Here is a 15,202-nt window from a genome sequence, read left to right as displayed (position 1 = left end):
TCCAGCAAGCGTCATGTGACCATTTCTCTCCTAGAGCTCAGTTTGTGACTGTGGGGTACATCTGTGGTGATGCAGTAGCAGCAAACACTGCCGTGCCCAGTCCCGTCATTAGGAAGCAGTGCTGGACACAGAGGAGGCAGCACTGGGCACAGGCCACCAGCCTGCCCTGCAGCTTGGCTGTGCCCACCTGCCCCTTGCTGGGTGCCAGCAGGCAGCTGCTCACAGCTCAGCTGGCAGCAAGACCAGCCTGACTCAACTTCATAGATCCCTCCCACTATTCTCCACGATAAACGGAACCATGCACTGGACACCTCTTCTGCTGCCCGGGGAGCAGAAAAATCCAGCGCACAAAAAAACAGCAGAAAGCAGACACTTCTACCTTGTGGATTCACCCCATTTATTGCAGGCAAACAGATGGCAAATAGCTAGAACACAGAAAAGTTGTAATCTGACTTTGGCCTCTGATTTTCCTGTGTGATTGACAGCACAATGAAGGAAAAAAAATTCTGTTTAATAAAAAAAAGTGAAAGAGGATGAAAAGAATGCTGAAATTAGTGACATCTCATGTGAACAGATGGAGGATTAATAATGACAAGGAAATTCAAAGCCATGCCTAACATTCCTTATTGCAAAAAAGATTCTGCAGGGGGTAGGGATAATGCTCTCCAAGGAAAATCAGCAGAGGATAAATCATCCACAGTGGCTTTGTGAGCAGCACGGTTTACTTTGGGAAGACGGTGACCACCTCGTAGCCCTCCGGCGGAACCACCCGTTCCCGCGCATGCTTCTCGCAGTAGATTTGGTCTTCCACAAAGAAGTGTCCTTTCTGCTTGAGATTGGTGCCACAGTCGCTGCACACGTAGCACTCGGGGTGACGCTGCTTGTCCCGGATCTTCACAAACATCCCTCTGGGGAGGAACCAGCACCGCTCAGTGCCCACTGTCTCCCTCCTCCCCAGGCACCTCCCACCCAGCCCAGAGCCAAACCAGGCCCAAAGGTGAACCACTTTCTTCTGCTCCTGACAAGTCAAAGGATAGGCCCTGCCTCTGGTCAGGCAAATGTTAATAGCACTTTTAGAAGCCCAACATGTGCTGGCATGGAAACTCTGCTCTAGAAAGTGTTTCCCAGCATTGACCTGTGTAAGTTACACAGGGACAGTCCTATCACCTGTGGGGGGAAGAATTACTGTGATGGCATCTTTAGCTGGTGTCTGCAGACAGCACAACAGCATTCAAATGCCCAGGATCAAATGGCCCACATTAGCTTGACCATCTGGGGAAGCAAAATCCAGGTACAAGCCAACTGGATGACAAAACAAATGCAGAAATGCAGGGACGAAGGCTGCACGGCCAGCACTACCCTTTTGTAGTGACTGACATGCGGGAGAAGCACAGAGACTAGATCCTGGTTTTCATCTCAGACATGGATGCTTGGGAGCTGCAGTGAACAGATCCAGCCAAATCTGGGCCAGCTCTTACTGGAAGACTTCACATCTCAGCCCAACAGATGGCTAGGAAAACTACAAAAACTACACAGCAGTTTGTTAACTACCATCAGCCCCATCACAACAATTTTCCAGTATTATTTTGTTCCAGCAGCCATCTCTATTTTCTGTAATTCATTAGTTTTGAGTGCTATTCAAGGCCTTGTGCTTTCTCTCCAGACCTACCCAGCTGGTTGAACAATTACAGGGTTTGTCTCTGAGTCATATTTTACAGGGTATGGATTGCCTCTCTAATGAATCTGCTGGTCCAGATGCTCCAGGCATGCCAGGACCATGCAATCACAGTGTAGCGGGTCTCTGCAACAATCTGATAGCTTGTGGCAAGCAGCATCTGAAAAATCAGAATTCTTCCCTGACAAAGCAGGTTTGGCTACGAGTACTTGACTGCTGTGTAGTCAGCTCTTAAGGGGGTTGCAGAGGAAGAATTTGAAGAATCTGAGGTTGAAAAAATTGACTGTTTTCAATGCTGGGTCCCCTATGTGGTCACACGATACAGCAGCTCTGTATCAAACCCAAACGCCAGGTATGCTGGAGTTTGATTTTACGCACATAAAGACAAAAAAACAATATGTCTGCATAGACACAGTGGAGGTGGTGTGAGGTCCTACAGGAGACTGAAGCTCTGCAGTCCCCACTGCCTCTGACCAGCAAGGCAAATCTCCGTGCCACGCCTGGGAGCACCGAGACAGGAAATACATTAAATACACAGGCCCTGAATGGAAAGGTCATTTTGTTTCCAAATGCTGTAAACAGATTTCAGGTCAGCCAAACACTGCAGCAACAACTGCCTCAAGGTCTGAGTCACAGGGACTTGTTCTGGTTTCCACTGATAAGGATCTGTAGATGGAAACCCAACTCCTGCCCCACTGCAGGGACCTGCAAAGTTAGTGTTATTAAAGCTGGTGAGAATAAACGTGCCAAGCTTGAGTCTCCTGGATGCACTGGATGTGGGTGAGTGAAGCTGTTTGGGTGCACTACCTCAGCCCCTGGCACAGGCATGGGCTGCTCACCTGCAACCTCATGGACAGGCTTACTTACACAATGCCAGATCCACACTTGTCGCACATGGGCAGCTTCTGGGCATTCCCAATCGATGAGGCCACCTTTGTGGTAGGGGCTTTGACGCTCCTAAATCCAGATGGTTTGGTAGGGTCTCCTGGGGGGTGGAAGGAGAGTGCTTCAGAGCATGTGAGATGCGTGGCTGGAGGCTGTTCTTCCCATGCAGATGCTCTGCTGGGGGCAGGATATTCTTTAACCACAACTCTGAGGCAGGGATTCATGCATGGAAAGTGGGCAGGGATTTAGGGATGTGGGGGGAGGAAGGAGAGGAGGAACACAGCTGAACCTCGCCCTGAAAATGTGAGGGCTTGAGACGGTGGGCAGTCAGATGAGATTATTTTCTCATCTTAAAAGCCCATCAGACTTCAGCTGATGTGTCTCACATGCACAGATGCACAAAGCAAAGCAAAGCCTGAGCCTTGGCAGCACTGGAGTCTGCCTGATGTGTCCTGATCACACACTCAGGATCAAGCTGATTCCCAGATTTGAGCTCAGAAAGAGGTGGGTGTTCTGTTGGGAGGACTGTCAAAGCCCTTTTCCAGTCTGCTGTCTGTTTTACAATGGAGCTGGTTCCCCCAAGACTCCTGGAAGATTTGGTTAACAAACTCCTTCTTGCAGAGCCATGGGACACCGGGGATAACCTTGCACTCCCCTGCTGTTGCACAGCATGCTCCAGATATCTCCCTATTGCAACTTCTCTGGGGCAGGGAATTCCTGCAGGGCCTTTGCAGGAGACATTGTGCTGACCTGGATGCCTAAATCAGCATGGATCCTTGATGCGGGATACGAGGCAAGCCTTTAAACATCTGCAGGGGAAAAGGAGCCTTTCATAAAATGACACCAATGATGGGACTAATCTCATCTATATGACTTTTCTCAGGGGTTCAACACCACTTAACAAGGGAAGGAGGCTGCTGAGGCTCCCATGATATTTCACCAGAAACACCTTGGACTGCGAGGGACACTGATGAAACCATTCTGACCAGTGTCAAACCAAGAACACACTTCCAACGGGCACTCCCAGCGCATGGGGTGGAAAAACCCTCCAAAGACACATCCTGGTGACCAGCCATGTCAGGGACTCACCACAGCCCAGGGCAGCATCACTGATAGAAGAGCTGAAGGAAAAAGGGGGAAACTGCCTACCTCAGCTGTGAGGCAGGTGATGCTGCACTGGTTTGCCTTTAGGGCAGCTTTCAGCTCAGAGGTTTGCACCCAGCTCTGTGCAGACACTGGTCCAGAGGTGCAAGTTCCTTAGCCCACCAAACAAAGCCTGACCTCCAAGAGTTGCTGCAAGTGACCCTCACTGGGAAGCAAGCAGCAGCAATCACATTTTCAGACTCTTCCCTATCACTTCTGTTCACTCCCTTTGCCTCAACCAGCACTTTGTTCTTATCAGCAACATTGACAACACTTTTTAAAATCTCTCCTAATCACACACCCAGAGGAAATGTGGCATGTTCCACCCAGTGAAACACTCTCCACTTTTGAGTATAGGGTCAGGCCTTAACAGACCAGCCGTGGTGATTCCAAACACCCACACTCGTGGCTGTGCCCGGCCCAGGCTCTCAGCTGGTGAAAGTCAGTGCAGCCCACACAGTCAGCGATGCCCCAAGGGCCTTGTCCCAGCCGGGCCTTGGCTCACAGCTGCCATTCACAATCCATTGCCTGGAGCCAGGCTGGGAGAAGGCGCCGTCCAATGTGCCATTTATCACACCAACGATCTGACTCGCAGCAGTGTTTGTTTGCTGCTGGCCCAGCAGCACGGCGGGCTGGGCCATGGGGTATTGTCAGCTCACTGTGGAATAATGCCAGAGCCTATCCCGGCCCCGTGATGGGGCGGGCAAACCTTGTGCCAGAGAATCCCAACAATGCTGCAAATCTTCAAAGAAAGATAAAACAGAGAGGCTTTTGCTTCTTATCTTCTTCACCACTACTAAGCACAGGGGAAGACCTTGGCTTCGTGAGAAGTCCGGGCTACTCCTTCCAGGCAGGAGCTGAACCCTGAGGGCAAGCTGCAAACACTCAATATTTAAAAGATTCTTTCCGGTGGGCATTTTAACAGCATATTAGAGACTCCATGATCCTGGTTTCTTTCTTCCTATTGTTTCCTTATTTCCTTCATTTTGCTGTTTCCCTACAGATCCCTCAGACCTACCAGTACTTGGCTGATCTGTTTCTCTTTGTGGTGAATATCTCAGCACCAGGCTTTTTTTGGATTAAACTGAACGTACCACTGCCAAGCTAATAACACAAAAGATTGGCCTAAGGACAAAAAAAAAGGTCATTCTTGGAATTCTTTTCCCATTCATTTATTTTATTTTATTTAAGGGGAGAAGAGAGCATGATTTAGCCCCCAAATAAGTTAATTGTTTTTTTCATCTTAAACTTTATAGCTCTGAATTGTACAAGTCCAGACCTAAGATCAAGAATGCCAAGAAGAGCGAATTTTCAGAGGTTAAAAGCTATGAACTGCTCACTGTAACCCAGTTTCTATATTTTTACATTCAGCTGCAGAAGGGGATACTTTTTCTTGTGTAGGGGGATGGAGTTCAGAAGCAACAGGACTCACTGAAGAGCACTATCTTGTGATACCATCCAAAGTCCTGACTCTAAGATGGTCTTTAATCAGTGAATACTATCTTAAAGGGGGCAAAACTTTAGAAACTGTAGGAGGTTTTGTAACTTTAAAAATTCCTTCTTGATAACTAAATGTTGCAAGGGTTTATTTCTGGAGCACTCACTCAATGATTAAGCAATGATGTGGGCCCATAGACACTGAAGTAATAAATGAGAGAATATGAAGGGAAGAAATTAGTGACAGGGTCTGTAGATTTCTGTAGAAGCCACCTACACGAGCTACCTTGAACAATCAACAGCTAAATGGAAAATAAAGTTTTAAATGCTACTCAACCCAAAGAACAGCAGAGGGGAAGAGCACGCTCAGATCAGGTACCCACCTTTCTCCTCTGACTCCAAGATCTCTTGCAACACAAGAAACGAAGCAGACTGTCTGGGTGGCTCATTTGACTCTTGATTCTCCTGCAGCATCTTGTAAACTTCAGACTGTTTGTCTATGGCAATGTTGCCTGGGGTCTGGTTATGCTGTTCTAAACTGAGAAAGGAACAGAGAATCCTCTAGTTAAATGGATGAAAACTAAAGCAAATCCCTCTAGCAAAACTTTCACCAGGCATCACATGGCTGAAGAATGGACGTGCAAAGCACACGCACACGAGGAGACCACGGACACGGAGGTGCTGGATGTGCTCCGGGTGGGACGGGCACGCTGGGCTGGGCTGGGCTGGGCAGTCTGCCCACGCTGCTGTCAGCAGCTGCTCACCCACTGCCCCCGGCCAGGGCTCTCCCTGCTTCACAATTACCATACACTCCAGCAGCTAAAACCTGCCCAGGAAATCACAGCTCTGTTAACAGGAAAATAAAGAATTCATGTGCTGGGATGGGAATCTCACCTAGTAGTGTGCCATCCACGCACGTTCCTTGACTGCATAAACTACACTGCTACCTTACACCACTGTGAATCTCAAAGTAAAGTTTATTCCATTAAAAAGAAATTTTTGCAAGTACTCTATGAATTCCTCGTAAATGTCACCTTCATAAAGTAACAGCTGTAGGGCCTAACTGTAAGATTCTCTGATTGGAAGTAATTTAGTCTGCTTTTCAAGATTTCTGTTTTCTAGGTGGAGCTCATTTACAGTGTTTTACTTAGGTTAATGAGCAGGTCGAGGGCAGAGATTTCTGCTGGCTAAGGCTAAGCCCTCAGTGCAGCTGCCCTGAAGTGCTGCTGCCACCCCCCATGTCCTGAGGGACTTGCATCCTCGACTTAGAGCCCAAGGTGCATCGGGGGCAGCTTTTCACAGCACAGGGTCATGGAAAGGGTGGTTATTGTGCCACTCAAAGGATCTTTGGGGTTAAAAAAAAGAGTCTAGAGGCAGTACTTAAGATACACTCCACATGCAGTGGGTAGAAGATAGGTTCAACTGCTGGAGGATATTTAGAATATCCCTTGGCAAAAGCTTTCCAATATGTCTATTGACACTGAAATACTAAAGGAGATTGTTGTGGACAGCAAGGAACCTCCAAATTAAAGGATTTGAAGATAGTGTGGACAAATACAGAGTGGGAATTATTTAAATCAGTGGTTTAAATTGCCAAATGCTGGACTAAGGGATGGACTAAAGGACACAGGAAGTTCCTGCCTGCCTTGTGCTCTGTAACTGCAGTAAAACATATATGATAAAATGAAATAGCTGACAAATCTCCTCTGATAGCTCAGTTCTGTAATGTAGTCTTATAAATGTAAATGGTCTACTCAGTTTCACCATTCTTGCACTCTGTGATTGCATGAAAAGTACATAAACATCCTGAAGTTCAGACTAAATTGCAGAGGGAAATCTTTTTCTTGAGGAGGCAACCGCATACTTTCAATGCCAATGACCGATGGAGTCATCTGGGAGTTACTCTACATAATAAACTCTTCAAGCATCAGAAGTAAAATCATCACATGAGTTATAAAATGCTACTTCCATAAAAAGGATTTCATAAAATGTTTCCATCTTTAGCAGTTTTCAGTGGAGCAGGAAGCACATTAGACATGCAAACAGATAAACCTTTGAAGACTGAATCTCAGTTACTGAAGCTTCTTACCCAAATAAAAGAATTATGTACCTTCTATTAGACAGAAGATGTCCCATGCTCCCTATTACAGTCATCTCATGTAAACCCATATATTCCCACTGCTCTATCCACCCATAAAAACATTATGCAAGAAGCCTTTCATTGCAGTTTGCATACTAAGAATGTTTCAATAACATGCATCCAAAAAACAGAGGATAAATATTCTTAAAAAGCATTAGAGTCAAACAAAGCCATCACATTCCAACCATGCATTGTGGCAGTGCATAACATACAGATCAGCTCTCCCGGGTATGCACCTTATACATCCACTTGCATATACAAGACATCCAAAAGGCTATAAAAACCATGAAATCCAGATTTGTACCAGCAGAGGAAAATACCTCAAACTGTCAGGGCAGAAGGCTATGCTGCTTAAATTGAACAACATCTCCAAAAAGCATGTGTATCTTTTGAAATGGCAAGGCCAGTGGCACAGAAATTGTACCTGCAATATACTGAGTCTCTGTATGCAAGCTGATTTCTGGCACCTCCTGTTACACAGGTACTTTATCTGCAGCAGTCACCAGCAGCTGGTGTCCTTTTCCAGGCACACGAGTTTCCTCATGCAAAAACTTTGTAGGGAACAACCCCAACCACATTTATTGGGTCTTAGACTTACACAACCATTACTGGATCTCATTGCTGTTACCATGGGAAACTTGCAACACTGACTAATACTTGATCACTGAGCCTGAAATACTGGCAAGATAATAATAAAAACCATAAAAGCACAGCCTTGCACAGAATCTTCAAAAAGCACAGTTTATTTTTTACTAAGGGTATTTTACTATTTTAAGCCAGCTTATTTTGCAAAGCTTACAAGAGTCTCAAGGCTACCGGAAGGCTCAGTGCTTGGAGCACCCCCTTTTGCCATTAAATGATTGCTGATGTCTGGGGCTCCTTTGTGAGCACTATCAGCTCTCCAGGCCAGTACAGAGCGCTGGAAGTGTGACCACTTCTGCTGAGCATGGTACTGACTACAAGCCAAGCACTGACTTACAGCAAGTAACTGCACTGAGTAACAAGGCAGGAGTAAATCCTCAGCCTCCCACTATCTCTTGGCTCCTGGTACATGGCAATACTTCTGGATGTGTGTGCCCATGGGAGAGGATACCAGCTTTTCTGCTTTGAAGTACATGGTTGCCAGAAGGGAACTGTGAGCAGTCCAGGAGCCATGAGATCTGTGTTCTTTTCTGCCCCATGGAAGCCCGGGGACAGACCACTCTCCCAGGCCACATGTCACACAGCTGCAAGCTGCTTGGTCACATAGCAGAAGGTCTACAATTCCTCCTTGATTGGACTCTTCCTGTGAGACAGATAAACATGCTTTCTGTTTCACCTGTCCTGACACTGAAGTCCTCCCTGCAAATCCCAGAGGCTGTCACTTAGAGGCAGAGGCCAGGGGGTTCCCAAGTACCACAAAGACGACATCAAACAGCACCCAGGCCTTGTGATGCTGAGGCTCACCACAGGTCCTGCAGATCTCAGAGCATGCTGAGCATCCTCCACTCCTTTGGGCAGAGGTAGCCTGTGCTGCAGCAACCTCTGCAGACAAGCAGGCAGGGGTGGGAACACAGACTGTCCCTCCATGTGCCTGGTGCCTGCCAGGCTGCTCCAAACTTTTGACTGCTGTCAGCCAAAGATGGAGATCATGGGTACCTGCTTCAGCCTGAAATGAAACATGTTCAGCACACACCCTTGGCCAAACAAAAGAACAATGATTGCCAGCACCTGTCAGTCACAAACAACAAGTTATTGGAAGTGCAGAAAAAATACCAGCTTCCAGGATAAAGCACTCTCCTACCCTCTGCAAACCCATCTGCTGCAGGTGGCTCCTCCAGGAAAGCCACCAGGTGCTGTCAAGTCCTGCTGCGTGGGTGTGCAGGGGGCAATGGACATACTGACACACTAAAAACATGTTATGGTGTTTCCCATGGTGTTGGGCACAGACACAACGCAGAGAAAGCTCCTGTGAAGAGTCATGCACTGACGCTGGAAGGGTGAAATGTAAATGCTGTTTTCTTGTGACCAGACAATCCCGTGAGCCACAGACGGGGACAAGAGACTCGCGGACACCGAAATGCAGATGAGCAGATGTGCTGAGCTGGCTGCAGAGGCCATGGGCAGGTTACCTGGGGAAATCAGGGCTAACAGAAGAGATCTGCCCCTGCAGGGTGTCCATGATGTTGCTCTGCGAATAGAGCTGCAGGGGAGAATTGAACTGCACGTGCAGCACTTTGAGTCCCGGCACCTCCACTTCCACAGGGCTGTTGGGGCAGACCTGGGCCGCGTGCTTCAGCTGCTCAGGCCCCACTCGGACCTGGCTGGGGCTGGAGGAGGCGCTGTGCCTGCGCCGCAGCTCGGAGCTCTGCAGAGGGTCGTACACGGAGGCCATGGGAGCCTGCATCGCACCCACCGGCGATGGGCGGCTGCCAGCCCACGCGTCCACACGGGCAGTGGGAGGTGGGGTTGTTCGAGGTTTGTTTGGGGTTTGCATTGCCAAATTGAGGGGAAAATGCAGAGGAGGAAGAAAGGAAAGAAGAAAGAATTTAATGAAGGGCAAAGCCAAATACTTCAAGACATCAAGCAGCTGCAGAATACCGTCTTAAGGACACACCACTGAATACACAATTTACAGGCTTCTGGCTAATGCTGTGCCTCTGGTCTCACACTCCAGGTGTGTCCACACAAAAACTAAAAAGCAAGCACTCCACTGATAAGCAAATGCATGGGTTGTAAAAGCAATGAAGAAGTGGCAGCAGGGGTTTCATTATATAGTAAGTCCCTGCGCACACACTTGTGGTTCCACTGTCCAGACAAGGAATGCCACCTTCACTGCTGCTCTCCTCAAAGCTAGCCTTGGCATCCTATTGAGGAGTAATCTCACCTCACATCCCAAACCAGATGTGCTCAGCAGTGGGGCTTCTCCATCCCCACCTGCTTTGTGGCATCAAATCCAGTGGAGATATTTTCTTTTATTTCTATGTGTACTACAGCCCTGCATTTAAACCACACACCCTCTAAGGATGAAGCATGGACTAGGTTCCAGTCATGTCACCATGTGCAGTGGCAGGATCAAGTGCTGGGCTCTATAGGCTGTGATAGGCTCACTAAATCTGCAAGGTGCAGGATGGGGATGCAGATAAATGTCAGGTAAACCCAGAGCAAGGTCAGGTATGTATCAAATAACTCAGCGAAACAGATGGTCAGGAATTTAAAGGCAGCTGGAATGGTGTGTGAAGGGAGAGCCTAGACATCCTGTGCCTGTGCACTGGGGAGACTACAGCGGGTTTTTAACAGCAGGCTGAGGTCCCTGGATCTCACTGAAAACCAGCAGTAATTCATTTGCTTTTGATGACTCTGTAAACACAAGCATGTTAGTATCAAAGCCTCACCCACAGTTTTTCCAGCATTCCTTTGCAACTTGCTGTGTTTCAGCAAGGAAAGGATGAAAGAAATGTCATATATCAAAGATGGAGCAGGGCTAGTAATGGATGCTCCTGCTAGGAGAGCAGAGTGAGCCACAGCCCTAGAAGGAACCCACCTCTTTGCTGATCCCTGCAAGAGAAAGGGATCAGCTACAATGTTCCAGCCAAATCTACCTGGCTTCCAGGGAGCACTCTCACACGGAGGGGACACCAGGGTAGACTAGGGATGGTATCTCACTGCCAGATGGTCCCGTCAGGTTAACGCAATCTCAGATTTGCCTTGTCCTTGCTCTGTTTTGCCCAGCCCCTGAATGAGGCTGCTGAGTCTACCAGAAGCAAATGAAGAACAATCTGTCACCTTGTCTGCCAGCTGCAGCACTGGAACTGCCTAGAAGGGACCATGCTGCAGACTGGGCTGCCAATGCAAGGAGCTGGTTTCACTCACAGGAATGTTGTCAGGCTTGTGTTAAACCACAATCAGGTCTTTGTACCCTGCAACAGCAGAGGCTGAAGTTACTTTTGCCTCCCCACTCTCCAGTCAGAAATTTAATCAAGTATTACCAAAAGCACTGATCTTCCAGCTTTTATTATTAAAATCTTCTAGGCACTTTGATATTGCTATGCAGAGACTTAGGGCAGTTAAGAAACCTGACCATCACAGCCAGAAAACTTTCAGGTAGCTCCAGGTTTATTACCTCCAATGAAAAAAAGGGGAACTTTGAACATTTAGGATAGAATAATGTCCTTGGTGAGGCTCAGTTGCAACACAAAAATTAACAGGCCCTTTTAAGGCTGGGACCCTTTCCAATCTCATACATAAAACACAGGAATGAATAGTAGTTTCAGCTACTTTTTAAAACTCCTGTGAAAAGCCAAGTTTGATAAAAAAACACAGAAATATCTAAACTAAGGCAGAGCCTGTCTATGAATCCCAGGCCAGCTGGGAACAGGGATGGGTGTGCTTCCTGCACTAGCTGGTGCCTTTCCTGCCCAACATCACAGCACAAAACACTGATTTTAGGAAGCGCTTGTAACAAGCTGTCAGGCACCTGTTCAGACCAGCGGGCTGGTATGTCATGCTGAACGCACGCGGAAACTGCGTCGGTCTCTGCTAAACAAAGAAACACAACAGCATTAATTTCATGTCTGCACCTCATGAAACGTTCCCCACTCCTCCAAGCCCTGTCCCTGGGAAAAACATCCACGCTTGTGCCTCTTCTACTTCCATTGTCCTGAAAGAGAACTTTTCTTGCTTTGACAGACTGGTACCTTTGCAGTGAACTCGTGTCTCCTGAAGCCTTTCCCTGGAGGCCCAGGGAGGGAGTGGGGTGAGGGAGGTACTTACGGCTTGCTAGGCTCCAGGGCCCCAGGTGATGTTTTTGTCTCCACCGCATTGTTGAAGGTCTGGATGTTCTCTGAGGAGTAGAGGCCTGCTGGGCTGTTGTACTGAGCAGTGATCACCCTGGGGGCAGAAGCTGTGGCAGCAGTGAAGGGCACTGCACTCCGATTGTGTGCACTTCCTATGTGCCTTATTTCCTGCATGCAAAGGAGCAGAGGCAACAATCAGAGGTGCTCAGGCATGCAGGTGGATGTGACAGGGCAGCCCCACAGCCATTGCAGTGGTGGCCTTCATGTATGGTCTCAGCTGAGGAGCAGGTGACCACAACCACCAAAGCAAGTGATCATCCTCCAGATGGCATGAGGCTTCAGGATGACCATCAGGACATTTCAGTGTTGACATATTGGCAACTTAAGAGCTCAGAAACACTGCCAGAGCTATTAGCTCAAGGTGCCACACACCTGGTAGCCTACAGTAAGCTATAGGACCAACTTTCTCATGCAAGACTAGATTTTAAGCATTCCTTGCAATTCCTGAGAGCAGGGTTGGTTTCTATGGAAAAGCAAAGATATTGGCTGAGATACTGGCCTGATAGTGGCTGAGATATTCAGGACTAAGAAATGTCACCAAAAGACAATTTTTTAAATGTTTCAGCCAGCCATAGAGATTGGGCATAGCTTCAATACAGGGCTAACAGCCAATGGCACAGGATGAAAGGGGCACTTCAGCCTACTGGGCCCATGGGTCCCAGCTCTAACACAACTGGTTCCCACTCCCACTCTAAACAGGCACTGACTTCTACAGCAATGACGTGAGCTTTTACTGCCCTATGAACATCTCACAGCACTTGTTTGATAGAGATATAGTTACAAGACAAACACTCATTAGACAAAAAAGAATGACTTAAATCCCCCTACAGATTTTTCTTTAAATCACTTTTTTGTCTCCAGACTTCCTTAGGCAGCTGGCTAGCCTTCCCAGACTGACAGATGGGAGTCATCTCACTTCATGGCATTCGAATGCTATTTATGGCATCAAGCAGAGCATAGAATCCCTCAGAGAAGAGCGGCTTGGATCCAAATGCCCTCATGACTTACAAGTCATTTGAAATCAGCGGGGTAGCTCAAGATGTTCAGGTGTGGAGTGACGAGGCTGCTCTCCCACAACTTTCTGGCCAACATGTATGGATGTTAGCCATTAAACTTTCCCACACACCAAACGGAAAACAACCCTGGAGTAATTAGCTAATCTCCCTTTGTTGTAATCTCATTCAAACCACATAACAGCACTTGTGAAAATAGTCCTTCCCATGGCAAAAATGTAGATTTTAGCAAAAAAAAAATTACTTTAGCCCATATATCAAACCATGGGGAACAGTTATATCAACATTAAATACACATGGTAGCCCACCATTCAGAGGCCATGAGTGGGAGAGTGTTACAGATGTGCACATAAATAGTCAGTTTCATGAAAGACTGAGACAGAAGGTTTAGGCTAAGGGGGTTATATTCCTAGGTCAAATAGACTCCACATTGAAATCATGTCACAAGATGTGTTGAGGAAACATTTAAGCATGCATCAAGAATTAAGGAAAGGGAAGTAATTTGCAAGTTTGGTTGGGTTTTTCTTTTAACCCCGGTTTCCTAAGAAAGTAAGGTGCCTCAATTACATACCCAACATGCACATGGGCATGTTGAATCTCTGAATGTGTCAGACAAGCTGAATTGAGTTTGACAGTGATGGAGGCCTCAAGGATCTTTATCTTCAAGTGTTGAGGCAGGAAGAAAAGGGCAGCTACATGGCGAAAAGAGACTGACATCACATTAGTGCCTTGACTCCAAGAACTGCAACACACACTCTGGCACAGAATCCACATAGGAGCTTTTATCCTACTTTTGAACACCAGGCAGGTTTTCTGCTGTGTAGTAACACCAAGACCATAAGTTAAGCTTTCAAAAGTGTTGGGACATCTCAGGTGTATAGAGGTCACTGACTATAAGGGAGTTTAATAGTTAAACAGAGAAATTGGTGCAGAACCTAGTGTCTGAAGATTGGAAAAATCCCTTGTGGAGAACAGTGCAGAAGGTGAATAACTCAAGAGTATACAGACAAGTATTACAAGAGCAGTAGCATTATAAAGGGCACTTGGATAATCCGAATTCTCCAGCACTTCCTGTTAACCATGCTGTTCTTTCTGCTCAAGCTGTGGAAGGAATTTGCAAAGAACAAGTGCCTTCATGATCCCAAGATCAAAAGATAATATGTTCTCACTGTCAAATGTATTTATCTAGGGATTTTCCAGAACTGCCAACCTAGGGCCTGTACTGTGCAGCAGTTTTGTTAAAGCCCCAGCTCCTGGAATCATGTTTATGTGACAGTCTCTCACTTACTACTGGAAAAAAAAAAATCAGGTAAGTGACACTCCCAAAAATCTGTCCACCAGCAGCAAGCAGAAAACGTTAGCGAAAAATCCAGCTACACCGTACATATGTGTGGGGACAGCACCTAGTTTGTTCATTTGAGCTGCCTAGGGTTTGCAGCATCTCAAAGGCTGTGGCAATCCCAGGACCAACACAAGGAAAAGGGGGCAATTAGCATTAAACAGCATCCCTGGCTGGAGCACAGACTGCAAGAGCAGTAAGCAGTCGTCTGTTTGCAGAGGAAGAACTGGCAGTCAGCTAAAAGGACATGATCTTATCCAGTCAGGACATGACCTGCTCTTTCTTTGAGAGTAGTAGAGAGGAGCATGATTAATGTTAGATCCCTTCAGAGACACCTTCTGTTGGCACCTGCAGGCACAAATGGAAGCACTTGCCTCACTCTCCCTGCAGGCTGTGGCACTACCTCAGTTTCCTTACACCAGCCTTGTCAGCAGTGAGCAGGGATACCAGCTGTGGTTATTTTGGTCTGGAGCTGGGGTATGGAAGCTCCCAAGCAACCAGGTAGGATATTCAAGAACATTATTTTACCACCATAAATTGATAACATGATAGTTAAATTGCTTTGTCTGCACAGACATCAGCGTTGCTCCCCTCCTTCCTTTGCAGGGTTATGTTTCCAGAGGGCCCAGCAGAGTGACTAGACCAAGCTAAACTAGATTAGCAACTGCATAGACTTCTCTACCAGCTGCTTCTGAACTCTCACTTCACTTTGAAATTGAAGCAATTCCTTCAACA

At 47.1% G+C, this 15,202-nt stretch overlaps 1 protein-coding gene across 3 annotated transcripts in view; it reads right to left on the bottom strand.

Annotated features, from left to right (window-relative positions):
* Window positions 1–380: 380 nt before the first annotated feature.
* The window catches only part of PDLIM1 (PDZ and LIM domain 1), a 42,713-nt gene continuing 27,891 nt past the window's right edge, over window positions 381–15,202 (bottom strand). Inside the window, exons 4-8 of one of the 3 annotated variants that reach the window (XM_041404926.1) lie at window positions 11,737–11,798; window positions 9,392–9,688; window positions 5,524–5,678; window positions 2,543–2,734; window positions 381–908 (exon numbers count right to left, since the gene is read on the bottom strand). In XM_041404926.1, the coding sequence (XP_041260860.1) occupies window positions 907–908; window positions 2,543–2,734; window positions 5,524–5,678; window positions 9,392–9,688; window positions 11,737–11,798 (708 nt within the window). In that variant the 3' untranslated portion in view covers window positions 381–906. Of the gene's footprint in view, window positions 909–2,542; window positions 2,735–5,523; window positions 5,679–9,391; window positions 9,689–11,736; window positions 11,799–12,032; window positions 12,224–15,202 lie in introns of all 3 variants that reach the window. The other 2 variants (XM_041404925.1, XM_041404927.1) reach the window with 2 other exon arrangements.

The sequence above is a fragment of the Onychostruthus taczanowskii genome, unplaced genomic scaffold (assembly GCF_017590055.1).
Source record: "Onychostruthus taczanowskii isolate IOZ18803 unplaced genomic scaffold, ASM1759005v1 scaffold22, whole genome shotgun sequence".
NCBI lineage: Eukaryota > Metazoa > Chordata > Aves > Passeriformes > Passeridae > Onychostruthus > Onychostruthus taczanowskii.
The sequence above is the reverse complement of the archived record's forward strand: the minus strand, read 5'-3'. Positions and strand labels throughout refer to the sequence as shown.